The following is a 27,935-nucleotide window of genomic DNA, read 5'->3' on the forward strand; positions in this document are numbered from 1 at the left end:
CCAAGCTAAATATTCCCAATTCCATTCGGAAAGCTGTGTTCAAACATTCTGGATCTTGATGCAGTTAACTGGAAGAGAAGCTGTGGTTCCAGGATCCTAATAGTCTTCATCTTTTCCTTCACAGGAGACATTATGACATCAACTGGCAATACAGGGATTTTCCGCATCCTGTTAATATCCATCATTATTTTGTGCTGTTTTTTAGCCATGTTGTTGCTGTATGTCCAACCAACTAACAACTGGATTTATACTCCATTGCAATCTGCCATATCGACACTCGGAGTGAAAAAGCCCCTTGTGAAAGTTATTGAAAAGAATGAAACTATTGTACTCATTTGGCTTTGGCCTTTTGGTCAGCCATTTGAGCTCAATTCTTGTGGATCTGAGTTCAACTGCCGTTTAACTGCGTATAGAAACCTCTATAACAAATCCGATGCTGTCCTTTTCCATCACCGAGACATGAGTGGAGACTTGTCCAATCTGCCCAAACAGCCTCGGCCAATATTTCAGAAATGGGTTTGGATGAACCTGGAGTCACCGACCCACTCTCCAAAAAAGAATGGACTCGACCATATCTTCAACGTGACCTTGACATATCGTCTTGAGTCAGATATTATAGGGTCTTATGCGTCTCTGATAATAAACAGAGTGCCATTAGATTTTAAATTACCTATGAAAAGCAAACTGGTGAGTTGGGTTGTAAGCCACTGGAACACTAACCATGCCAGAGTGAAGTTCTACAATGAATTCCGCAAGTACATTAATATCAGCACTTACGGTCAAGCCTTTGGGAAACGTCTGGCCGATGACAACTTTTCGCCTACCATATCTAGTTCTAAATTCTACCTTGCCTTTCAGAATGCTATACATGAAGATTACATAACTAAGATGCTCTACAATGCTTTGCGTCTTGGTACCGTGCCTGTGGTCCTGGGGACATCTAGAAAAAACTATGAAAATCACATTCCCGGCGATTCTTTCATTCATGTGGATGATTTCCACTCAGCTAAAGAGCTTGCGGATTACCTGCACAAACTGGACGGGAATGAAGATTTGTACATGACCTACTTCAAATGGAGGAAACACTACTCAGTGAGGAATCAGTTTTCCTGGAGTGAACACGCATGTCACGTGTGTGAGCATGTAAAACGGTATCAAGAATATAGATCATGTTCCAATCTGGAGAAATGGTTTTGGGGCTGAACTCAAAATCACATCACTGGTAAATATCACGAATCATGAGCAATATCTATCAAATTCAATTGACTTCTTTCTCCAAAATAAAATATTTTTGATTAACTCTTTTGTTTTACCAATAGTAACTCTACAACCTTACACCTTCCCTGGTGATGTGAGAATTCATGATGCTTCTGAAATTGCAGTAGTTGGATTCCGAGCATCAATTTCTCATCTTCAATTGACCTGTGCAGGAAAATAATGGCTTTCCAAGATCAATGATTTTATTTAGGAAACAAAATCATGCCGTCTTTCCCCTGCTATTTCTACTTGTAGAAACATTTTAGAAAAAGATAAACTTTATTAGAAATTATTGAGAAAGAGTCCTGAAACAGATTTTTCGCTGATCAGATATATTGAACTTACAGTGCCCTATTCGAGATAATCTTTCACTTGGAATTATCTGTGAAGGTAGTCTGAAACCACCATTCTGTATGGCTTCTCTATGAACCCATACAATATCACCTCAAAAAACTCCAAAGGGTTCACTTTAGACCCCCTCCTTCTCCTCAACTACATCTTCTCCTTTTGGAATATAAATGGAGATGCAGCAGAATTTTCTCCCTGATATGTGAGCAGAAATCATAGAATTTACAGTGCAGAAGGAGACCATTTGGCCCATCGAGTCTGCACCGGCTCTTTGAAAGGGCACCCTATCCAAGCCCACACTTTCACCCTACCCCATAACCCAGTGACCCCACCCAACACTAAGGGACATTTTGGATACAAAGGACAATTTAGCATGGGCAATCCACCTAACCTGCACATCTTTGGACTGTGGGAGGAAACCGGAGTACCCGGAGGAAACCCACGCAGACACAGGGAGTACGTGCAGACTCCGCACAGTGACCCAAGGCAGGAATCAAACCTGGGACCCTGGAGCAGTGAAGCAATTGTGCTAACCACTATGCTACCAAACGCAGGTAGGAATTTGCATAGTTTTGTGCCACCAGCCAATGCCCTGATTTGTGGACACCATGCCCAATTTCAGGGTCTCCCCTCCGCAATGATATTCCAGCAACTGTGACTGTTTATTTCAGATTTTGTAAAGTTGCTGTGAGGGAGCCTCAAAATGGAAGCGCAATCTCTCTCTTTCTCCCTCTCTATCCTTCATCTACGTGAAGACTGGACGATTGTAAGAAATTGGGTTATGAATATAGTGGGCAATTTAAGGGTTAAACACTGGCAGAGAGACTTTTTCAATCTGGAAGAGGAGGTCAGTGATGGGAGGAGCTAAGAGAGCTCAGGGACATTTTTTAAGAGCTGTGGGTGCAGAGGCACTGAGCAATATTGTGAGAAGCTGTGAAGAGAGACAGTGGCTGGAGAAAGGCTTTTGGAAGTGAGGTCTGGGGCTGGATTCTCTGACTTTCAGGCCAAGTCCTGACACTGGCGTGAGAACGGTGCCGTTTTTCGCCCACAAATCTGGCGTAAACAGCCACCGATTATCCATCTGGCTGGGGGCGAGCAGGAAGGCAGCATAGAGCACCCGGACCTAACTGCCGATACAGCGTGGATAATTGCCGGATCCATGGCCACGCAAGCGCACAGTGGCGATCTACAGTGGCCGCGCCGAGAAACATAGCGCTGGCCGCGCACAGCCCCTACCTGTAAAATTGTGTGCTCCCCTTTGGCCGGCTGTGTGACCCGCACCATCCCCCAACAGGGCCCCCAATCCCACCCAATATCCTCCCTGCCCGCGGATCGGCCCTTCACCGACTGTGGCGGGCTGGACGGAGTCCACAGCCGCCAGGCCGAGTACCCAACAAAGGATAGCACACGTGACTGACGCCGTCGGGAACTCGGTTGGTCAGTAGTGGAGCTTTATGGGGAGGGCCTAGAGTATGCCGCTTAGCGGCGCCACTCCCGATTTCATCGGTAACGTTGATATACCGGCCGATCGTCCCTGATCTCTGATCTGGCAACCCTTGCTTTTTTTGAGACCAAAAGTAGAGGCAGAAACGCAATGAGTTTGAGAAAAGAGAAGCTGAGTTCCCATCTGCCTGACTCTGAGTCCTTTTCCAAGTAAGATACCATTTTAAAAACAGATCAGTCTTCTCCGGAGACAAGGGAAAGACAAACAAATCAAGTGAAGCAGCCATTTGAAGAACTACAGATGGAGTAAGAAGGGATTCTCGCAATGTGCACTGTGAGACATGTATAACTTTAGGGCCTGCACGTTTAAGCTGTATTGTGAGCTGTATATGTGTGATCTTGCTGTTTGATGGGAAATTGAATTGTAATTTTAATAAAAAGAACGGATGGGTCTGAAGTTAAAAATGTTTAATATTGTTATTCATAATAAAGTTTTGTTTCAAAAATAACTAACCATGGAATCAATCCTGGAGTGAATCGATCTTTTCACAGTCTTTTTTCTTTAAATGTTTTATTGGAAGCATTTTTAAATATGTACATAAGAAAGAAGAAAAACCAAAACCAACCGTGGCAACAGAAAATGGTCACAACATCCTTACACCCCTCCCAAAAATCTCCCCTCACTCTCCCCGCTGCCACCCCGGTGCCTACTTGCCCCCCCCCCCCCCCGCCTTTTTTAACTTTGAACCCAAACCCCTGACCAAAACAAACTGAAACCACCATCCTCTGGTGGCGCCTCAATACTCCGTAAAAGAGTCGATGAACGGGCAGCATGTGGCGCAGCGGTTAGCACTGGGTTTGCAGCGTTGAAGACGCGGGTTCAAATCCCGGCCTTGGGTCACTGTCCGTGTGGAGTTTGCACATTCTCCCCATGTCTGCATGGGTTTCACCCCAACAATCCAAAGATGTGCAGGTTAGGTGGATTGGTCACGCTAAACTTCCCCTTAATTGGAAAATCAAATTTGGGACTCTAAATTGTTTTTAAAAAGAAGTCGATGAATGGCTTCCACCTCGAGGTGAATCCCTCCTCTGCACCGCTGATGGCGAACTTGATTTTCTCTAAGTCCAGGAACTTTGCCAAATTGCTAACCTATACCCCTGCACTCGGCGGCTCCAGGTCCCACCAGCTCAACAAAATCCGTCCCCGGGCTATCAGGGAGGCAAAGGCCAACACATTGACCTCTCTCGCCACCTGCACTCCTGGATCGTCTGACACTTCAAATATTGCCACCTCTGAACTCAGAGTTACTGTTACCCTCAAATCTTCTATATTATATCTGGGAATCCTTTTCAAACCTGGCCCTGCCCCCTCCTTCACAACCCCTGATGTGCCAAAAGCATGTGAACATTGTTCACCGGCCTCCCTTCACACCACCCACACCTATCGTTTACCCCGGAAAGAACTGACTCATCCTGGACACAGTCATGCGTGCCCTCTTTGCCACTTTGAACTGGACGAGACTTAGTCTTGCGCACAACGAGGATGCATTAACGCTCCACAAACTATTACTCCATACTCCAGCCCCCAAAGCGCCACTCGGCTCTTCCTCCCACTTACGCCTAGCCTCCTCCTCTCTGCATTCTCTCTCTTCAACAGCTTCCCATATATATCCGAGACCTTGTCCTCTCCTATTTCCTCCTTGGACAGGGAGCGCCAGAGGTGGTACTGCCGGAAACTAGGCCACCTTCTTCCTCATAAAGTCCCAACTTGCAGATACCTGGACCCAATCCCCTTCGGCAACTGTTATGTCTCCTCCAACTCCCCCAAATCTGCAAACTTCCCTCCAACAAAAATCCCCCAAATATTCTACCTCTGTTGCTTTATTTACTCGCTATAAATATGGCAGTCAATATGGTTGCCCTTCTGTTGTTTAGATATTGGTATTATATTGCTTTCAGAGTCGGCAGGTTTCAAAGGTCAGCACGGTAGCATTGTGTATAGCACAAATGCTTCACAGCTCCAGGGTCCCAGGTTCAATTCCAGCTTGGGTCACTGTCTGTGCGGAGTCTGCACACCCTCCCCGTGTGTGCGTGGGTTTCCTCCAGGTCCTCCGGTTTCCTCCCACAGTCCAAAGATGTGCAGGTTAGGTGGATTGGCCATGATAAATTGCCCTTAGTTCCAAAATTGCCCTTACTGATGGGTGGGGTTACTGGGTTATGGGAATAGGGTAGAGGTGTTGACATTGGGTAGAGTGCTCTTTCCAAGAGCCGGTGCAGACTCGATGGGCCGAATGGCCTCCTTCTGCACTGTAAAGTCAATGAAAAAATCTTTTTAACTTATGCAACATAAACACTATGAGCTAAATTACACCTAATACTATGATAACCTGTACTTAACTTCAGGCACCCGGCTTAGGTCAGAGGAACAATATCCTTTGTTCGAAACTGGATCTGCTGGGTCTGGAGAAGTAACTGCTGTTCAGCTGGGCTCATCAGTCTGGTAGCGAGCGTTAAACTTGGACTTGCTTCTGGTTGTGGTGCTACAGTTGGAGATAGATGTTGCCAGAGCACTAGGTCCAAAAGAGATCGAACACATGGCACTGTCTCTCTTTACCCTTGGGGGGTTTTGCGCTGTTTTGGGCGGTCCTTACGTTTGGACCCAATAATTCGACAGACTTCGATCACTGCCTTTGATCTGAGCCAATAAAGGGCCGGGTGCCTTGATGGCTGAGCATGTCCTAAGCGGTCATTGACCTTGCAGTTTGTTCATGCTTCCTGAGTAAAGGGAGTGACGCCGATGAGCCTGGAATTGTGTCGGATACCTGAGTACCAGTCCTTTGTCTTAGGGAAATGGGTCATTAGAATGCAAATGGGCTGGGGGTTTTGATACCGTCTGGTTCTCTGCTTACAAATATACATTTAGGCTCTGAGCCTGCCTGAATCTTGTATTGGCCATATTTCCCTTGAGTCTTTGCGAATGTCCATGTTTCTTTGTAAGTGGCCATTCCAGATGGCTACACACCTCTTGCTGCCACCCCCGAACTTTGCATCCAATCCAAACCTACGATTGTTGCAAATTGGCACCCACATGCTTATGCCTTACATTCTAAAATACTGTCGGCACTGATTCCACATCCTCAACACTAAGACCATAACTGGGCTCGTGGAGTATTTGGCCGGCAAGAACAGAAGGAGCGCAACAATTGTGCTTGAGAACCACAACATGTTGTTAATGGACCGACGGCCGATTCCCCGGTTCCGTGATTGACGCAATGCCATGGCTGCACATAATGCATTCACCCCCCCACACAAACGTCCCTGCCAACATGGCCGCTTCCGGGACGCTGAACTGGAGACCCTCTTTTGACACCATGGAGGAGAGGAGGCTGATACTATACCCCGGGATGAGACAGAGTTGAGCAGACACCATTGTTCGCCGTGCCTCGGCGGATGTGGGAGCCGCCATCAGCGAGGTGGCCCGGACTGGAGGCCAGTGCAGGAAGAAACAGCACAACCTCCTCAAGGCGGCCAGGGTGAGTACCCAGCGCTATGCCCCTGGCACAAGCACCCTACCCTCAACATACATATGACCCACCGCCTCCACCCTGACCCACATGGCTGCACCCATGTCAGCCGCAATGGCCGGGTGCCCTGGCCAATGATGCCACCAGATGCCCGACACCTATGGTGTATGTGTTGGGCCATCTAACACTGTTGCTGGCTGGTTCCATGGTTCCCCTGCCTGGTTGCAGGTCGCCAAGCCTGGTTGTGGGTCCGCACCCACCCCAATTCCCATGCCCCAACCCCTCTCACCCCACATCCCACACCCCAACCTCTCTCACCCCTGCTCTCACCACCTCATGCCTCACTCCCATCCGGCTTTCTAAGCATAAATGCCATCTTTTGCCTTACAGGATCAGCTGGGGATGGTCTCGGCCCATCCGGAGCCACCCACCCTCCGCGAGGGCCAGAGCAGGTGCCCTTCAGACAGCCAAGCACCGACCGAGGGAGCAATTGGAACACTAGCTTTCTGCCCGAGACGACCCAGGACACCACAACTCAGGACACCACGATTCAGGAGATGCTAGAGTTCGAGTTGGAGGAGAACACTGACTTTCCATCACAGCTATCACCAACGCCCTCCACCATTTCTGAGACTATCTGAGTTGAATTTAGGGCATAGTCAGCATAGTGGTTAGCACAGTTGCTTCACAGCTCCAAGGTTTCAGGTTCAATTCCCGGCTGGGTCACTGTGCAGAGTCTGCACGTTCTCCCTGTGTCTGCGTGGGTTTCCCCCGGGTGATCCAGTTTCCTCCCACAGTCCAAAGATGTGCGGGTTGGGTGGATTGGCTATGTTAAATTGCCCTCAGTGCCCAAAACATGTTGTGGGAGTTACTGGGTTACAGGGAAAGGGGTGATACATGAGGTTCAGTAGGGTGCTCTTTGCAAAGGGAGGTGCAGGCTTGATGGGCCTATTGGCCTCCTTCTGCAGTGTAAATTCTATGATTCTATGACCTCGGTTGAGCAAATTAGTGAAGAGGCTTCTGGGACACTATCTCATGTGCATCACACATTCGTTCTGGTACAGCAGATGGAGGTAGGAGGAGCCGATGGGCCGAATGGTCGGAGGGTAGGCCGGAACCAGCAACCAGCTGCTGCCCAGATGGGTTTGGGTTTTTGAACTATCCAGTCCCACCTGTAGTGCAGGTGCAGGCAGGGACCCAGGGACTAGAGGAAGGGATGACGGCCGGCTTCCAGCACCTGCAGATGCAGGTGGAGGAGTCCGTTCATGTGCAGCAGCAAGAAGTGGTGCTGGTCATGCGTGCTACCCAGGCCGAAACGTCAGGGGTGGTGTCCGCGGTGGAGGCAATGGGGGAAACGGTGTCAAACATGGGTCAATGTGTGTGGGGCATTCTATATAGGAGGGGCCGTGACCCAGGACAGGGCTGCCCTCTCACAGGCAACCGTGTATAGAGCTACCTGGAGATTGCAGCAGCAGTCCTCAGCATAGCCGAGTCATCGCAGGCCATTGCTGACAGAATCGGCGGCATAGCCCAGGTGGTGGCCCAGTCACAGCAGGCCATTGCTGACAGAATCGGCGGCATAGCCCAGGTGCTGGCCCAGTCACAGCAGGCCATTGATGAGAGCGGCGGGGGTATTGCTCAGGTGCTCGCACAGACACAGAGGGAGGTGGCTGTGGCGAATGTGATTCACACCGGATTATAATCTGTATATACATGTGTCTGTATTGTAAGTGCAGTTGCACTACCAGTCCTCCAGGGGGAGTAGCTCTGGGAATGCTTGAGTTGTACGGGGCTTCTCCCTTGGCTCTGCCCAGGACTCCTCCCCGGAAGCTGCTGTATAAAAGATCAGTGCCACATGGTCAGCCGGCCAGTTCACCGAAAGTTCAATGGCTAATAGGCTGGCTCTGTTGTGAGTATATTAAAACCGCTATTCTAATCCTACAAGCACGTGTCCGTAGAATTGTTGGTTCCAACAGTGGCCCACTGACTCGCTGATGTGCCACAGACATTCAGGGTGGTGGCACACTTGCAGACGGAGATGGCCCACTCTCTGTGCTCCATGGCCACGAACGTTCAGACCCATGTCGATACCTGAGCGGGCCTCCAGGACTCGCAGCGCCAGGTGGCGAGGGACCTCGGGGGATGGCGCCGCTCGCACCCCTGTCCCTTGGCATGGAGGAGGAGAGGTAACCCCCTTACGGCCGTTTTCACTGTGTCCTTCTGGGGGCGGGGTGGGTGGCCAGCAAGCTGGCTGCCGTAATGGTGCTCCGTGCATGGGCACCGTCCCTGTCCTGTCGGAGGATCCGCGGCTGCTCAACCTGTCTTCCCCTCCCCTTTAACGCCTGCGGAAAGCGCGGCCAGTGTCCGATACAGGAGCCTGCAGTCCCGTCCCCCCTCCCACTCCAAGTCCTACCTTTTTTCACAGTTGCCTCAGCCAGCACGGTGGCTTCAGAATTTTATACAGCTCATTAGAAACATGCCGTTAGGAAATCAGCCCATCTGGGGTGCAGAATTGCTGAGGCACCGGAGAATTGGTCATCAGGGCTGATAATGAGATGTGTACTGTACTTTTGGACCCGATTTTGGCATCAGAGCCGATTCTCCAGCCGATCGCGTTTCGCGATTTCAGCATGATGTCACAGAGAATCCAGCCCAGGGTACCGGTCTTACCCTAAAGAATAGGGGCGCGATTCTCCGCTGCCCACAACGGGTCGGAGAATAGCGGGAGGGACTTCCCGACATTTTTCCCGACCTCCCGCTATTCTCTTCTCCCCCCCGCCCCCCACACGGCCGCCCCACGACACGAATCGCTGCTCGCCGTTTTTTATGGCGAACAGCGATTCTCCCCTGGCCGATGGGCCGAGTTCCCAGGCCTTGACGGCCGTTTTCACGAACGCAAACACACCTGCTCTCAACCGTTCGTGAAAACGGCCGCAAAGTGCCGTCCCAGACAACCATGGCACCGACTAGCACGGCCGCACCATGGCCGTGCCAAGGGTGGCATGGGCCTGCGATCGGTGGGCACCGATAGCGGGCAGTGGGTCCAATACCTGCGCACTCTTAGTTCCTCCGCCGCCCGCAGGATCAGTCCACGGGGCGGCTGAGGGGCATGACGGCCCGCGCATGCGCGGGTTTGATGCATATTCGGGATGACGTCATCCGCGCGCGTCAGCCGCCGTGACGCTTGGCGCGCGGGCTTAGTGACGGTCGCTAAGCCCACAATGCCGTTCTTCACGGGGCCGCGCTGCTAGCCACGACCAGGGGGGAGAATTCGGTCCCGGGAAGGGGCGCGGAGGCTGCCGTGAAACACGACCAGTTTCACGGCAGCCTTTACGACTCTCCGCATTTGCGGAGAACCGCGCCCTAGGTCTGTCACCCCTGAATCCACATAAACTTTAGCTTGTAGTCCTTATCACAGAAGACATGCCCATATTTTCTTACTGGTTTGGGCAGTCCCCTTCCTACACTTGAAAACTCTCGGCTCAATTCAACTTGATTTCTTTGAGCCGATCACGGCTGAGAAGGCTTGGCCCTTCATCCATCACTGTTATCACTGGGAGTTGGGTAGACTTGTCCAGAGCTTACAAGTACCATTGTAATGCCTTTTATTTTCATTGCTTCTCCATATAAGTCTTTTAAGTGCTCTTGAAGTTTAATGATTGGACACCTTCACTGAGGTACTGAAATGAATTCTCATCCATCATAGTGACTGATGACCCAGATCCACTTCCATCTTAATAATAATAATAATAATCGCTTATTGTCACAAGTAGGCTTCAATGGCAGCACGGTGGCGCAGTGGGTTAGCCATGCAGCCTCACAGTGCCGAGATCCCAGGTTCAATCCCGGCTCTGGGTCACTGTCCGTATGCAGTTTTCTTTCCATGTTTGCGTGGGTTTTGCCTCCACAACCCAAACATGTGCAGGCTAGGTGGATTGGCCACGCAAAATTGCCTCTTAATTTGAAAAAATTAATTGGGTACTCTAAATTTATTTTTTAAAAAGTAGGCTTCACTGAAGTTACTGTGAAAAGCCCCTTGTCGCCACATTCCGGCACCTGTTCAGGGAGGCCGGTACGGGAATTGAACCTGTGCTGCTGGCCTTTTTCTGCATTACAAGCCAGCTGTTTAGGCCTCCCATTTACCCGTAGCATGACAGCAATAGGACCTATCTTGCCTGCTTTTAGATTAAACAGAGAGTGAATAGCAGAATCACTGGTGCTATTCCACAATGTATTTATGCAGCATCATGATTGATCGATTAGTTGGCGACCTTGAGTGCACCCCTCTTGTGACAATGAACACATTCAGTCTCCTTAAACTCACATGATTCAGGAGTTTGGTTGTCTCCTTATTGTTAAAATTCCATTTTAGGCATTACTGACTGATTTGCTATTCTGTAGTTTGTAGCTGAAATTGTTTCCTGCTTCACAGCGACTTCAGTGGTTTTGGTGCCATGGTTTCCTATAGGTTCCTTCCCTAACTGGTGAACAACACCATTTTATGTGCTCTGCAGGTCCTGTGCACTTTTTGCAGCACTTTCCATGGCCATCACTATCTCCATTGCTCGTTTCAAATTTACCTTGCCCTCTGTAAGCAATCTGCGTTGAATGATGTTGTTCATGCCACAGATGAACCTGTCCCATAACATGTTGTTTCGGTTAGCTCCAAAATTACAATACTTCATGATTGCTTCAGTCTAACAGTGTAAGTAGTAATCAATTCACTTCCAAATTAAATTTGAATCTCTGGAGTATGACTGATGATTGAGGGTGCAGTTGAACATTCACTAAATCCATGAGCCCACTAAATTATCTGGAGTTGGTCTCACTTGGGGCAGTAAGACTGCAAATAAGGTTATAGGTCTGAGTTCCACAAGGAGAATTACTTTGTGTTTCATCGCCTCTCCTCTTTGTTTGCATGGAAATCATACCCAAGGGGCTCAACTTATTGTGTCCAGCCCTCCATGGAGGTGTCAAATGGGTTTATTCTGGTGAGCACTTTATTTTCTTAGACTTCGATTGAAACAAATTACTCACAGGTGTCGGGTCAGAGGTAGTGTCAGGATAATTTATCGTCATCCTCATGTAAAGGTGCACTTTCACAGACTTCATTCGTGGACACAAAAAGTGTTTATAAATGTGAATTGGACAGCAGTCTCAAGCTCCCAAAATGTTGATTTGCCAAAGAACCTTTCTCACCATGGAGTGTTCCCAAACACTACGTCCTGATTGGTCACACAGGCCATGTGACCCTTATTCTGCTGTGTTGCCCTGGAAGGGACAATCACCATAGATACGCTCCTAAATAATGGATTCTAGCATTTTCCCTCTGGCCGAGGTTCGGATAATTGGCATGTAATTTCATCTTTCTGTCTCCATACTTTTTTGAATAATAGATTTACATTTGCAAACTTCCAGGCTGATGGGAGATTTTTATAATCTTGACAATTTTGGAAAAATTACTATCTCTGCAACCACTTATTTTAAGACCCTCGGTTGAAGTCTATCAGAACTAGAGGCTTGTCAGCATTTGCTTTTAAAGTTTTTCTCAGTACCCTTTTCCTGATATGAATTGATTTAAATTCCTCCCTTTTTCAACTTCTTGTTTTATAATTAATTCTGGGATGTTATTAGTGTCTTCTACAAAGAAAACAGACACAAAACACCTATCCAGTGCTTCTTTCATTTCCATATTTCTCATTACTAATCACCAGTCTCACCCACCCCCCACAAACACCCACCTTAGCGACCATTTTCCTTTTCAAATATCTGCAGGAACTCTGAATGCTTGTTTTTATATTTCTAGCTAGCTTACTCTCTTATTACTTTTCCAGTCATTCTTTGTTTTACTTATATCTGTCCAATCCTCTGACCTGCCACTAATCGTAGCAAAATTATATGCGTTTTCTTTCAATTCCCTGCTATCTTTAACGTCCTCACTTCCATGGATGACAGGTCCTTCGCCTCAAATAATTCTTTTGAACTGGAATGCATCTTTGTTGAGTGTTGTGATATATCTTCTTACATGTCTGCCACTGCAGCTCAACTCATCTATCCCTCAACCAAACGTTCCCAGTTCACGTTGCCCAGCTCTGTCTTCAAACCCTTTATTTAAATTTGAAACATCAGTCTTTGATCTACACCTTGCTTATTCAAAATGAGTGCAAAATTCAGTCATGTGTGATCACTGAAAATTATGAGTTCATTAATTAATCCTCCCTCAATGCACATTATCTGGGGCCCTGCCAAGCAAACTCAGCTGATCGCCTCTGATTGGCCAAGAGCTTTAAAGGGGGCAGAATGTCCGCCTCAGTTTCCTTGATCACAGGGAACATCGTTGTCCAGTTGATGGGCAGTAACCCCATCACCTACCTTCAATTCTATCCTATGGCTCTATGAAAGGTGCAATATAAATGCAAGTCTTTCTTTCCTTTTATTCCACACTGCATTGTAATGTTGACAATATTAACATGCTCATCGTTGTCTGTGTTTGATTAGTTCCTCTTACTGTCATTTTTCTTCAAATCTTCACTTCTTTCCCAAATTGAACTCTCATTTTAAGGTTTCTCCTCTTCCACTCTCTTTACCTCTCTTATATCTCCAAGCTAAATATTCCCAATTCCATTCGGAAAGCTGTGTTCAAACATTCTGGATCTTGATGCAGTTAACTGGAAGAGAAGCTGTGCTTCCAGGATCCTAATAGTCTTCATCTTTTCCTTCACAGGAGACATTATGACATCAACTGGTAATACAGGGATTTTCCGCATCCTGTTAATATCCATCATTATTTTGGGCTGTTTTTTAGCCATGTTGTTGCTGTATGTCCAACCAACTAACAACTGGATTTATACTCCATTGCAATCTGCCATATCGACACTCGGAGTGAAAAAGCCCCTTGTGAAAGTTATTGAAAAGAATGAAACTATTGTACTCATTTGGCTTTTGCCTTTTGGTCAGCCATTTGAGTTCAATTCTTGTGGATCTGAGTTCAACTGCCGTTTAAACTGCGGATAGAAACCTCGATAACAAATCCGATGCTGTCCTTTTCCATCACCGAGACATGAGTGGAGACTTGTCCAATCTGCCCAAACAGCCTCGGCCAATATTTCAGAAATGGGTTTGGATGAACCTGGAGTCACCGACCCACTCTCCAAAAAAGAATGGACTTGACCATATCTTCAACTTGACCTTGACATATCGTCTTGTGTCAGATATTATAGGGTCTTATGCGTCTCTGATAATAAACAGAGTACCATTAGATTTTAAATTACCTATGAAAAGCAAACTGGTGAGTTGGGTTGTAAGCCACTGGAACACTAACCATGCCAGAGTGAAGTTCTACAATGAATTCCGCAAGTACATTAATATCAGCACTTACGGTCAAGCCTTTGGGAAACGTCTGGCTGATGACAACTTTTCGCCTACCATATCTAGTTCTAAATTCTACCTTGCCTTTCAGAATGCTATACATGAAGATTACATAACTAAGACGCTCTATAATGCTTTGCGTCTTGGTACCGTGCCTGTGGTCCTGGGGACATCTAGAAAAAACTATGAAAATCACATTCCCGGCGATTCTTTCATTCATGTGGATGATTTCCACTCAGCTAAAGAGCTTGCGGATTACCTGCACAAACTGGACGGGAATAAAGATTTGTACATGACCTACTTCAAATGGAGGAAACACTACTCAGTGAGGCATCAGTTTTCCTGGAGTGAACACGCATGTCACGTGTGTGAGCATGTAAAACGGTATCAAGAATATAGATCATGTTCCAATCTGGAGAAATGGTTTTGGGGCTGAACTCAAAATCACATCACTGGTAAATATCACGAATCATGAGCAATATCTATCAAATTCAATTGACTTCTTTCTCCAAAATAAAATATTTTTGATTAACTCTTTTGTTTAACCAATAGTAACTCTACAACCTTACACCTTCCCTGGTGATGTGAGAATTCATGATGCTTCTGAAATTGCAGTAGTTGGATTCCGAGCATCAATTTCTCATCTTCAATTGACCTGTGCAGGAAAATAATGGCTTTCCAAGATCAATGATTTTATTTAGGAAACAAAATCATGCCGTCTTTCCCCTGCTATTGCTGCTTGTAGAAACATTTTAGAAAAAGATAAACTTTATTAGAAATTATCGAGAAAGAGTCCTGAAACAGATTTTTCGCTGATCAGATATATTTAACTTACAGTGCCCTATTCGAGATAATCTTTCACTTGGAATTATCTGTGAAGGTGGTCTGAAACCACCATTCTGTATGGCTTCTCTATGAACCCATACAATATCACCTCAAAAAACTCCAAAGGGTTCACTTTAGACCCCCTCCTTCTCCTCAACTACATCTTCTCCTTTTGGAATATAAATGGAGATGCAGCAGAATTTCTCCCTGATATGTGAGCAGAAATCATAGAATTTACAGTGCAGAAGGAGACCATTTGGACCATCGAGTCTGCACCGGCTCTTGGAAAGGGCACCCTATCCAAGCCCACACTTTCACCCTATCCCCATAACCCAGTGACCCCACCCAACACTAAGGGACATTTTGGATATTAAGGACAATTTAGCATGGGCAATCCACCGAACCTGCACATCTTTGGACTGTGGGAGGAAACCGGAGCACCCGGAAGAAACCCACGCAGACACAGGGAGAACGTGCAGACTCCGCACAGTGACCCAAGGCAGGAATCAAACCTGGGACCCTGGAGCAGTGAAGCAATTGTGCTAACCACTATGCTACCAAACGCAGGTGGGAATTTGCATAGTTTTGTGCCACCAGCCAATGCCCTGATTTGTGGACACCATGCCTAATTTCAGGGTCTCCCCTCCGCAATGATATTCCAGCAACTGTGACAGTTTATTTCAGATTTTGTAAAGTTGCTGTGAGGGAGCCTCAAAATGGAAGCGCACTCTCTCTCTTTCTCCCTCTCTATCCTTCATCTACGTGAAGACTGGACGATTGTAAGAAATTGGGTTATGAATATAGTGGGCAATTTAAGGGTTAAACACTGGCAGAGAGACTTTTTCAATCTGGAAGAGGAGGTCAGTGATGGGAGGAGCTAAGAGAGCTCAGGGACATTTTTTAAGAGCTGTGGGTGCAGAGGCACTGAGCAATATTGTGAGAAGCTGTGAAGAGAGACAGTGGCTGGAGAAAGGCTTTTGGAAGTGAGGTCTGGGGCTGGATTCTCTGACTTTCAGGCCAAGTCCTGACACTGGCTTGAGAACGGTGCCGTTTTTCGCCCACAAATCTGGCGTAAACAGCCACCGATTATCCATCTGGCTGGGGGCGAGCAGGAAGGCAGCATAGAGCACCCGGACCTAACTGCCGATACAGCGTGGATAATTGCCGGATCCATGGCCACGCAAGCGCACAGTGGCGATCTACAGTGGCCGCGCCGAGAAACATAGCGCTGGCCGCGCGTAGCCCCTACCTGTAAAATTGTGTGCTCCCCTTTGGCCGGCTGTGTGACCCGCACCATCCCCCAACAGGGCCCCCAATCCCACCCAATATCCTCCCTGCCCGCGGATCGGCCCTTCACCGACTGTGGCGGGCTGGACGGAGTCCACAGCCGCCAGGCCGAGTTCCCAACAAAGGATAGCACACGTGACCGATGCCGTCGGGAACTCGGTTGGTCAGTAGTGGAGCTTTATGGGGAGGGCCTAGAGTATGCCGCTTAGCGGCGCCACTCCCGATTTCATCGGTAACGTTGATATACCGGCCGATCGTCCCTGATCTCTGATCTGGCAACCCTTGCTTTTTTTGAGACCAAAAGTAGAGGCAGAAACGCAATGAGTTTGAGAAAAGAGAAGCTGAGTTCCCATCTGCCTGACTCTGAGTCCTTTTCCAAGTAAGATACCATTTTAAAAACAGATCAGTCTTCTCCGGAGACAAGGGAAAGACAAACAAATCAAGTGAAGCAGCCATTTGAAGAACTTCAGATAGAGTAAGAAGGGATTCTCGCAATGTGCACTGTGAGACATGTATAACTTTAGGGCCTGCACGTTTAAGCTGTATTGTGAGCTGTATGTGTGTGATCTTGCTGTTTGATGGGAAATTGAATTGTAATTTTAATAAAAAGAACGGATGGGTCTGAAGTTAAAAATGTTTAATATTGTTATTCATAATAAAGTTTTGTTTCAAAAATAACTAACCATGGAATCAATCCTGGAGTGAATCGATCTTTTCACAGTCTTTTTTCTTTAAATGTTTTATTGGAACCATTTTAAAATATGTACATAAGAAAGAAGAAAAACCAAAACCAACCGTGGCAACAGCAAATGGTCACAACATCCTTACACCCCTCCCAAAAATCTCCCCTCACTCTCCCCGCTGCCACCCCGGTGCCTACCTGCCCCCCCCCCCCCCCCCCCCCCCCCCCCCGCCCCCGCCTTTTTTAACTTTGAACCCAAACCCCTGACCAAAACAAACTGAAACCACCGTCCTCTGGTGGCGCCTCAATACTCCGTAAAAGAGTCGATGAACGGGCGGCATGTGGCGCAGCGGTTAGCACTGGGTTTGCAGCGTTGAAGGCGCGGGTTCAAATCCTGGCCTTGGGTCACTGTCCGTGTGGAGTTTGCATATTCTCCCCATGTCTGCATGGGTTTCACCCCAACAATCCCAAGATGTGCAGGTTAGGTGGATTGGTCACGCTAAACTTCCCCTTAATTGGAAAATCAAATTTGGGACTCTAAATTGTTTTTAAAAAGAAGTCGATGAATGGCTTCCACCTCGAGGTGAATCCCTCCTCTGCACCGCTGATGGCGAACTTGATTTTCTCTAAGTCCAGGAACTTTGCCAAATTGCTAACCTATACCCCTGCACTCGGCGGCTCCAGGTCCCACCAGCTCAACAAAATCCGTCCCCGGGCTATCAGGGAGGCAAAGGCCAACACATTGACCTCTCTCGCCACCTGCACTCCTGGATCGTCTGACACTTCAAATATTGCCACCTCTGAACTCAGAGTTACTGTTACCCTCAAATCTTCTATATTATATCTGGGAATCCTTTCCAAACCTGGCCCTGCCCCCTCCTTCACAACCCCTGATGTGCCAAAAGCATGTGAACATTGTTCACCGGCCTCCCTTCACACCGCCCACACCTATCGTTTACCCCTGGAAAGAACTGACTCATCCTGGACACAGTCATGCGTGCCCTCTTTGCCACTTTGAACTGGACGAGACTTAGTCTTGCGCACAACGAGGATGCATTAACGCTCCACAAACCATTACTCCATACTCCAGCCCCCAAAGCGCCACTCGGCTCTTCCTCCCACTTACGCCTTGCCTCCTCCTCCCTGTACTCTCTCTCTTCAACAGCTTCCCATATATATCCGAGACCTTGTCCTCTCCTATTTCCTCCTCAATAAGGTTGCCCTTCTATTGTTTAGATATTGGTATTATATTGCTTTCAGAGTCGCCAGGTATCAAAGGGCAGCACGGTAGCATTGTGGATAGCACAAATGCTTCACAGCTCCAGGGTCCCAGGTTCAATTCCAGCTTGGGTCACTGTCTGTGCGGAGTCTGCACACCCTCCTCGTGTGTGCGTGGGTTTCCTCCGGGTCCTCCGGTTTCCTCCCACAGTCCAAAGATGTGCAGGTTAGGTGGATTGGCCATAATAAATTGCCCTTAGTTCCAAAATTGCCCTTACTGATGGGTGGGGTTACTGGGTTATGGGAATAGGGTAGAGGTGTTGACATTGGGTAGGGTGCTCTTTCCAAGAGCCGGTGCAGACTCGATGTGCTGAATGGCCTCCTTCTGCACTGTAAAGTCAATGAAAAAATATTTTTTTTTAAACGATACCACCACGAGGTTCAACCGGATATCGATCAAAGACCCAACAACCAGATAGTTAGTTCAAATTTAATAATATTTTATTTACGCACAAGATTAACTTATGCAACATAAACACTATGAGCTAAATTACACCTAATACTATGATAACCTGTACTTAACTTCAGGCACCCGGCTTAGGTCAGAGGAACAATATCCTTTGTTCGAAACTGGATCTGCTGGGTCTGGAGAAGTAACTGCTGTTCAGCTGGGCTCATCAGTCTGGTAGCGAGCGTTAAACTTGGACTTGCTTCTGGTTGTGGTGCTACAGTTGGAGATAGATGTTGCCAGAGCACCAGGTCCAAAAGAGATCGAACACATGGCACTGTCTCTCTTTACCCTTGGGGGGTTTTGCGCTGTTTTGGGCGATCCTTACGTTTGGACCCAATAATTCGACAGACTTCGATCATTGCCTTTGATCTGAGCCAATAAAGGGCCGGGTGCCTTGATGGCTGAGCATGTCCTAAGCGGTCATTGACCTTGCTGTTTGTTCATGCTTCCTGAGTAAAGGGAGTGATGCCGATGAGCCTGGAATTGTGTCGGATACCTGAGTACCAGTCCTTTGTCTTAGGGAAATGGGTCATTAGAATGCAAATGGGCTGGGGGTTTCGATACCGTCTGGTTCTCTGCTTACAAATATACATTTAGGCTCTGAGCCTGCCTGAATCTTGTATTGGCCATATTTCCCTTGAGTCTTTGCAAATGTCCATGTTTCTTTGTAAGTGGCCATTCCAGATGGCTACACACCTCCTGCTGCCACCCCCGAACTTCGCATCCAATCCAAACCTACGATTGTTGCAAATTGGCACCCACATGCTTATGCCTTACATTCGAAAATACTGTCGGCACTGATTCCACACCCTCAACACTAATACCATAACTGGGCTCGTGGAGTATTTGGCCGGCAAGAACAGAAGGAGCGCAACAATTGTGCTTGAGAACCACAACATGTTGTTAATGGACCGACGGCCGATTCCCCGGTTCCGTGATTGACGCAATGCCATGGCTGCACATAATGCATTCACCCCCTCACACAAACGTCCCTGCCAACATGGCCGCAAGGAGGGCAGTGTCGAGCTTCCGGGACGCCGAACTGGAGACCCTCTTTGATACCATGGAGGAGAGGAGGCTGATACTATACCCCGGGATGAGACAGAGTTGAGCAGACACCATTGTTCGCCGTGCCTCGGTGGATGTGGGAGCCGCCATCAGCGAGGTGGCCCGGACTGGAGGCCAGTGCAGGAAGAAACTGCATAACCTCCTCAAGGCGGCCAGAGTGAGTACCCAGCGCTATGCCCCTGGCACAAGCACCCTACCCCCAACATACATGTGACCCACCACCCCCACCCTGACCCACATGGCTGCACCCATGTCAGCCGCAATGGCCGGGTGCCCTGGCCACTGATGCCACCAGATACCCGACACCTACGGTGTATGTGTTGGGCCATCTAACACTGTTGCTGGCTGGTTCCATGGTTCCCCTGCCTGGTTGCAGGTCGCCACGCCTGGTTGTGGGTCCGCACCCACCCCAATTCCCATGCCCCAACCCCTCTCACCCCACATCCCACACCCCAACCTCTCTCACCCCAGCCCTCACCACCTCATGCCTCACTCCCATCCGGCTTTCTAAGCATAAATGCCGTCTTTTGCCTTACAGGATCAGCTGGGGATGGTCTCGGCCCATCCGGAGCCACCCACCCTCCGCGAGGGCCAGAGCAGGTGCCCTCCAGACAGCCAAGCACCGACCGAGGGAGCAATTGGAACACTAGCTTTCTGCCCGAGACGACCCAGGACACCACAACTCAGGACACCACGATTCAGGAGATGCTAGAGTTCGAGTTGGAGGAGAACACTGACTTTCCATCACAGCTATCACCAACGCCCTCCACCATTTCTGAGACTATCTGAGTTGAATTTAGGGCATAGTCAGCATAGTGGTTAGCACAGTTGCTTCACAGCTCCAAGGTTTCAGGTTCAATTCCCGGCTGGGTCACTGTGCAGAGTCTGCACGTTCTCCCTGTGTCTGCGTGTGTTTCCTCCGGGTGATCCAGTTTCCTCCCACAGTCCAAAGATGTGCGGGTTGGGTGGATTGGCTATGTTAAATTGCCCTCAGTGCCCAAAACATGTTGTGGGAGTTACTGGGTTACAGGGAAAGGGGTGATACATGAGGTTCAGTAGGGTGCTCTTTGCAAAGGGAGGTGCAGACTTGATGGGCCTATTGGCCTCCTTCTGCAGTGTACATTCTATGATTCTATGACCTCGGTTAAGCAAATTAGTGAAGAGGCTTCTGGGACACTATCTTATGTGCATCACACATTCGTTCTGGTACAGCAGATGGAGGTAGGAGGAGCCGAGGGGACGAATGGTCGGAACGTAGGCCGGAACCAGCAACCAGCTGCTGCCCAGATGGGTTCGGGTTTTTGAACTATCCAGTCCCACCTGTAGTGCAGGTGCAGACAGGGACCCAGGGACTAGAGGAAGGGATGACGGCCGGCTTCCCGCACCTGCAGATGCAGGTGGAGGAGTCCGTTCACGTGCAGCAGCAAGAAGTGGTGCTGGTCATGCGTGCTACCCAGGCCGAAACGTCAGGGGTGGTGTCCGCGGTGGAGGCAATGGGGGAAACGGTGTCAAACATGGGTCAATGTGTGTGGGGCATTCTATATAGGAGGGGCCGTGACCCAGGACAGGGCTGCCCTCTCACAGGCAACCGTGTATAGAGCTACCTGGAGATTGCAGCAGCAGTCCTCAGCATAGCCGAGTCATCGCAGGCCATTGCTGATAGAATCGGCGGCATAGCCCAGGTGGTGGCCCAGTCACAGCAGGCCATTGCTGACAGAATCGGCGGCATAGCCCAGGTGCTGGCCCAGTCACAGCAGGCCATTGCTGACAGAATCGGCGGCATAGCCCAGGTGGTGGCCCAGTCACAGCAGGCCATTGCTGACAGAATCGGCAGCATAGCCCAGGTGCTGGCCCAGTCACAGCAGGCCATTGATGAGAGCGGCGGGGGTATTGCTCAGGTGCTCGCACAGACACAGAGGGAGGTGGCTGTGGCGAATGTGATTCACACCGGATTATAATCTGTATATACATGTGTCTGTATTGTAAGTGCAGTTGCACTACCAGTCCTCCAGGGGGAGTAGCTCTGGGAATGCTTGAGTTGTACGGGGCTTCTCCCTTGGCTCTGCCCAGGACTCCTCCCCCGGAAGCTGCTGTATAAAAGATCAGTGCCACATGGTCAGCCGGCCAGTTCACCGAAAGTTCAATGGCTAATAGGCTGGCTCTGTTGTGAGTATATTAAAACCGCTATTCTAATCCTACAAGCACGTGTCCGTAGAATTGTTGGTTCCAACAGTGGCCCACTGACTCGCTGATGTGCCACAGACATTCAGGGTGGTGGCACACTTGCAGACGGAGATGGCCCACTCTCTGTGCTCCATGGCCACGAACGTTCAGACCCATGTCGATACCTGAGCGGGCCTCCAGGACTCGCAGCGCCAGGTGGCGAGGGACCTCGGGGGATGGCGCCGCTCGCACCCCTGTCCCTTGGCATGGAGGAGGAGAGGTAACCCCCTTACGGCCGTTTTCACTGTGTCCTTCTGGGGGCGGGGTGGGTGGCCAGCAAGCTGGCTGCCGTAATGGTGCTCCGTGCATGGGCACCGTCCCTGTCCTGTCGGAGGATCCGCGGCTGCTCAACCTGTCTTCCCCTCCCCTTTAACGCCTGCGGAAAGCGCGGCCAGTGTCCGATACAGGAGCCTGCAGTCCCGTCACCCCTCCCACTCCAAGTCCTACCTTTTTTCACAGTTGCCTCAGCCAGCACGGTGGCTTCAGAATTTTGTACAGCTCATTAGAAACATGCCGTTAGGAAATCAGCCCATCTGGGGTGCAGAATTGCTGAGGCACCGGAGAATTGGTCATCAGGGCTGATAATGAGATGTGTACTGTACTTTTGGACCCGATTTTGGCATCAGAGCCGATTCTCCAGCCGATCGCGTTTCGCGATTTCAGCATGATGTCACAGAGAATCCAGCCCAGGGTACCGGTCTTACCCTAAAGAATAGGGGCGCGATTCTCCGCTGCCCACAACGGGTCGGAGAATAGCGGGAGGGACTTCCCGACATTTTTCCCGACCTCCCGCTATTCTCTTCTCCCCCCCGCCCCCCACACGGCCGCCCCACGACACGAATCGCTGCTCGCCGTTTTTTATGGCGAACAGCGATTCTCCCCTGGCCGATGGGCCGAGTTCCCAGGCCTTGACGGCCGTTTTCACGAACGCAAACACACCTGCTCTCACCGTTCGTGAAAACGGCCGCAAAGTGCCGTCCCAGACAACCATGGCACCGACTAGCACGGCCGCACCATGGCCGTGCCAAGGGTGGCATGGGCCTGCGATCGGTGGGCACCGATAGCGGGCAGTGGGTCCAATACCTGCGCACTCTTAGTTCCTCCGCCGCCCGCAGGATCAGTCCGCGGGGCGGCTGAGGGGCATGACGGCCCGCGCATGCGCGGGTTTGATGCATATTCGGGATGACGTCATCCGCGCGCGTCAGCCGCCGTGACGCTTGGCGCGCGGGCTTAGTGACGGTCGCTAAGCCCACAATGCCGTTCTTCACGGGGCCGCGCTGCTAGCCACGACCAGGGGGGAGAATTCGGTCCCGGGAAGGGGCGCGGAGGCTGCCGTGAAACACGACCAGTTTCACGGCAGCCTTTACGACTCTCCGCATTTGCGGAGAACCGCGCCCTAGGTCTGTCACCCCTGAATCCACATAAACTTTAGCTTGTAGTCCTTATCACAGAAGACATGCCCATATTTTCTTACTGGTTTGGGCAGTCCCCTTCCTACACTTGAAAACTCTCGGCTCAATTCAACTTGATTTCTTTGAGCCGATCACGGCTGAGAAGGCTTGGCCCTTCATCCATCACTGTTATCACTGGGAGTTGGGTAGACTTGTCCAGAGCTTACAAGTACCATTGTAATGCCTTTTATTTTCATTGCTTCTCCATATAAGTCTTTTAAGTGCTCTTGAAGTTTAATGATTGGACACCTTCACTGAGGTACTGAAATGAATTCTCATCCATCATAGTGACTGATGACCCAGATCCACTTCCATCTTAATAATAATAATAATCGCTTATTGTCACAAGTAGGCTTCAATGGCAGCACGGTGGCGCAGTGGGTTAGCCATGCAGCCTCACAGTGCCGAGATCCCAGGTTCAATCCCGGCTCTGGGTCACTGTCCGTATGCAGTTTTCTTTCCATGTTTGCGTGGGTTTTGCCTCCACAACCCAAACATGTGCAGGCTAGGTGGATTGGCCACGCAAAATTGCCTCTTAATTTGAAAAAATTAATTGGGTACTCTAAATTTATTTTTTAAAAAGTAGGCTTCAATGAAGTTACTGTGAAAAGCCCCTTGTCGCCACATTCCGGCACCTGTTCAGGGAGGCCGGTACGGGAATTGAACCTGTGCTGCTGGCCTTTTTCTGCATTACAAGCCAGCTGTTTAGGCCTCCCATTTACCCGTAGCATGACAGCAATAGGACCTATCTTGCCTGCTTTTAGATTAAACAGAGAGTGAATAGCAGAATCACTGGTGCTATTCCACAATGTATTTATGCAGCATCATGATTGATCGATTAGTTGGCGACCTTGAGTGCACCCCTCTTGTGACAATGAACACATTCAGTCTCCTTAAACTCACATGATTCAGGAGTTTGGTTGTCTCCTTATTGTTAAAATTCCATTTTAGGCATTACTGACTGATTTGCTATTCTGTAGTTTGTAGCTGAAATTGTTTCCTGCTTCACAGCGACTTCAGTGGTTTTGGTGCCATGGTTTCCTATAGGTTCCTTCCCTAACTGGTGAACAACACCATTTTATGTGCTCTGCAGGTCCTGTGCACTTTTTGCAGCACTTTCCATGGCCATCACTATCTCCATTGCTCGTTTCAAATTTACCTTGCCCTCTGTAAGCAATCTGCGTTGAATGATGTTGTTCATGCCACAGATGAACCTGTCCCATAACATGTTGTTTCGGTTAGCTCCAAAATTACAATACTTCATGATTGCTTCAGTCTAACAGTGTAAGTAGTAATCAATTCACTTCCAAATTAAATTTGAATCTCTGGAGTATGACTGATGATTGAGGGTGCAGTTGAACATTCACTAAATCCATGAGCCCACTAAATTATCTGGAGTTGGTCTCACTTGGGGCAGTAAGACTGCAAATAAGGTTATAGGTCTGAGTTCCACAAGGAGAATTACTTTGTGTTTCATCGCCTCTCCTCTTTGTTTGCATGGAAATCATACCCAAGGCGCTCAACTTATTGTGTCCAGCCCTCCATGGAGGTGTCAAATGGGTTTATTCTGGTGAGCACTTTATTTTCTTAGACTTCGATTGAAACAAATTACTCACAGGTGTCGGGTCAGAGGTAGTGTCAGGATAATTTATCGTCATCCTCATGTAAAGGTGCACTTTCACAGACTTCATTCGTGGACACAAAAAGTGTTTATAAATGTGAATTGGACAGCAGTCTCAAGCTCCCAAAATGTTGATTTGCCAAAGAACCTTTCTCACCATGGAGTGTTCCCAAACACTACGTCCTGATTGGTCACACAGGCCATGTGACCCTTATTCTGCTGTGTTGCCCTGGAAGGGACAATCACCATAGATACGCTCCTAAATAATGGATTCTAGCATTTTCCCTCTGGCCGAGGTTCGGATAATTGGCATGTAATTTCATCTTTCTGTCTCCATACTTTTTTGAATAATAGATTTACATTTGCAAACTTCCAGGCTGATGGGAGATTTTTATAATCTTGACAATTTTGGAAAAATTACTATCTCTGCAACCACTTATTTTAAGACCCTCGGTTGAAGTCTATCAGAACTAGAGGCTTGTCAGCATTTGCTTTTAAAGTTTTTCTCAGTACCCTTTTCCTGATATGAATTGATTTAAATTCCTCCCTTTTTCAACTTCTTGTTTTATAATTAATTCTGGGATGTTATTAGTGTCTTCTACAAAGAAAACAGACACAAAACACCTATCCAGTGCTTCTTTCATTTCCATATTTCTCATTACTAATCACCAGTCTCACCCACCCCCCACAAACACCCACCTTAGCGACCATTTTCCTTTTCAAATATCTGCAGGAACTCTGAATGCTTGTTTTTATATTTCTAGCTAGCTTACTCTCTTATTACTTTTCCAGTCATTCTTTGTTTACTTATATCTGTCCAATCCTCTGACCTGCCACTAATCGTAGCAAAATTATATGCGTTTTCGTTCAATTCCCTGCTATCTTTAACGTCCTCACTTCCATGGATGACAGGTCCTTCGCCTCAAATAATTCTTTTGAACTGGAATGCATCTTTGTTGAGTGTTGTGATATATCTTCTTACATGTCTGCCACTGCAGCTCAACTCATCTATCCCTCAACCAAACGTTCCCAGTTCACGTTGCCCAGCTCTGTCTTCAAACCCTTTATTTAAATTTGAAACATCAGTCTTTGATCTACACCTTGCTTATTCAAAATGAGTGCAAAATTCAGTCATGTGTGATCACTGAAAATTATGAGTTCATTAATTAATCCTCCCTCAATGCACATTATCTGGGGCCCTGCCAAGCAAACTCAGCTGATCGCCTCTGATTGGCCAAGAGCTTTAAAGGGGGCAGAATGTCCGCCTCAGTTTCCTTGATCACAGGGAACATCGTTGTCCAGTTGATGGGCAGTAACCCCATCACCTACCTTCAATTCTATCCTATGGCTCTATGAAAGGTGCAATATAAATGCAAGTCTTTCTTTCCTTTTATTCCACACTGCATTGTAATGTTGACAATATTAACATGCTCATCGTTGTCTGTGTTTGATTAGTTCCTCTTACTGTCATTTTTCTTCAAATCTTCACTTCTTTCCCAAATTGAACTCTCATTTTAAGGTTTCTCCTCTTCCACTCTCTTTACCTCTCTTATATCTCCAAGCTAAATATTCCCAATTCCATTCGGAAAGCTGTGTTCAAACATTCTGGATCTTGATGCAGTTAACTGGAAGAGAAGCTGTGCTTCCAGGATCCTAATAGTCTTCATCTTTTCCTTCACAGGAGACATTATGACATCAACTGGTAATACAGGGATTTTCCGCATCCTGTTAATATCCATCATTATTTTGGGCTGTTTTTTAGCCATGTTGTTGCTGTATGTCCAACCAACTAACAACTGGATTTATACTCCATTGCAATCTGCCATATCGACACTCGGAGTGAAAAAGCCCCTTGTGAAAGTTATTGAAAAGAATGAAACTATTGTACTCATTTGGCTTTTGCCTTTTGGTCAGCCATTTGAGTTCAATTCTTGTGGATCTGAGTTCAACTGCCGTTTAACTGCGGATAGAAACCTCGATAACAAATCCGATGCTGTCCTTTTCCATCACCGAGACATGAGTGGAGACTTGTCCAATCTGCCCAAACAGCCTCGGCCAATATTTCAGAAATTGGTTTGGATGAACCTGGAGTCACCGACCCACTCTCCAAAAAAGAATGGACTTGACCATATCTTCAACTTGACCTTGACATATCGTCTTGTGTCAGATATTATAGGGTCTTATGCGTCTCTGATAATAAACAGAGTACCATTAGATTTTAAATTACCTATGAAAAGCAAACTGGTGAGTTGGGTTGTAAGCCACTGGAACACTAACCATGCCAGAGTGAAGTTCTACAATGAATTCCGCAAGTACATTAATATCAGCACTTACGGTCAAGCCTTTGGGAAACGTCTGGCTGATGACAACTTTTCGCCTACCATATCTAGTTCTAAATTCTACCTTGCCTTTCAGAATGCTATACATGAAGATTACATAACTAAGACGCTCTATAATGCTTTGCGTCTTGGTACCGTGCCTGTGGTCCTGGGGACATCTAGAAAAAACTATGAAAATCACATTCCCGGCGATTCTTTCATTCATGTGGATGATTTCCACTCAGCTAAAGAGCTTGCGGATTACCTGCACAAACTGGACGGGAATAAAGATTTGTACATGACCTACTTCAAATGGAGGAAACACTACTCAGTGAGGCATCAGTTTTCCTGGAGTGAACACGCATGTCACGTGTGTGAGCATGTAAAACGGTATCAAGAATATAGATCATGTTCCAATCTGGAGAAATGGTTTTGGGGCTGAACTCAAAATCACATCACTGGTAAATATCACGAATCATGAGCAATATCTATCAAATTCAATTGACTTCTTTCTCCAAAATAAAATATTTTTGATTAACTCTTTTGTTTAACCAATAGTAACTCTACAACCTTACACCTTCCCTGGTGATGTGAGAATTCATGATGCTTCTGAAATTGCAGTAGTTGGATTCCGAGCATCAATTTCTCATCTTCAATTGACCTGTGCAGGAAAATAATGGCTTTCCAAGATCAATGATTTTATTTAGGAAACAAAATCATGCCGTCTTTCCCCTGCTATTGCTGCTTGTAGAAACATTTTAGAAAAAGATAAACTTTATTAGAAATTATCT

General features: G+C 47.9%; 4 protein-coding genes across 7 annotated transcripts in view; all 4 read left to right on the forward strand.

Moving 5' to 3' along the window:
• LOC119967266 (4-galactosyl-N-acetylglucosaminide 3-alpha-L-fucosyltransferase 9-like) overlaps positions 1-1,924 on the forward strand; it is a 116,975-nt gene extending 115,051 nt beyond the window's left edge. The window contains exons 3-4 of one of the 2 annotated variants that reach the window (XM_038799570.1): positions 125-1,222; positions 1,320-1,924. In XM_038799570.1, the coding sequence (XP_038655498.1) occupies positions 133-1,203 (1,071 nt within the window). In that variant the 5' untranslated portion in view covers positions 125-132 and the 3' untranslated portion in view covers positions 1,204-1,222; positions 1,320-1,924. The other variant, XM_038799569.1, reaches the window with a different exon arrangement.
• LOC119967269 (4-galactosyl-N-acetylglucosaminide 3-alpha-L-fucosyltransferase 9-like) overlaps positions 1-27,935 on the forward strand; it is a 167,785-nt gene that overhangs the window by 115,079 nt on the left and 24,771 nt on the right. Inside the window, exon 1 of one of the 3 annotated variants that reach the window (XM_038799576.1) lies at positions 27,503-27,605. The exons of the other annotated variants lie outside the window; for them this stretch is intronic. The gene's annotated coding sequence lies outside the window, so the exon portion shown is untranslated. Of the gene's footprint in view, positions 1-27,502; positions 27,606-27,935 lie in introns of those variants that run through there. 3 annotated transcript variants of the gene reach the window in all.
• On the forward strand, positions 1,104-14,962 carry LOC119967267 (4-galactosyl-N-acetylglucosaminide 3-alpha-L-fucosyltransferase 9-like). The gene is given in 3 exon segments (XM_038799571.1): positions 1,104-1,222; positions 13,297-13,574; positions 13,576-14,962. Coding segments are annotated over 2 exon segments (1,071 nt in total). The 5' UTR covers positions 1,104-1,222; positions 13,297-13,304; the 3' UTR covers positions 14,377-14,962.
• LOC119967268 (4-galactosyl-N-acetylglucosaminide 3-alpha-L-fucosyltransferase 9-like) lies at positions 14,277-27,920 on the forward strand. The gene is made up of 2 exons (XM_038799573.1): positions 14,277-14,395; positions 26,508-27,920. Exon 2 carries the CDS (start codon positions 26,516-26,518, stop codon positions 27,584-27,586), a length of 1,071 nt encoding a protein of 356 aa, XP_038655501.1. The 5' UTR covers positions 14,277-14,395; positions 26,508-26,515; the 3' UTR covers positions 27,587-27,920.

This window comes from Scyliorhinus canicula, chromosome 6 (genome assembly GCF_902713615.1).
Source record: "Scyliorhinus canicula chromosome 6, sScyCan1.1, whole genome shotgun sequence".
Lineage (NCBI taxonomy): Eukaryota > Metazoa > Chordata > Chondrichthyes > Carcharhiniformes > Scyliorhinidae > Scyliorhinus > Scyliorhinus canicula.

Coding starts and splice junctions, on each gene's coding strand:
- LOC119967268 (XM_038799573.1), top strand. CDS start 26,516: ATGACATCAACTGGTAATACAGGGATTTTCCGCATCCTGTTAATATCC.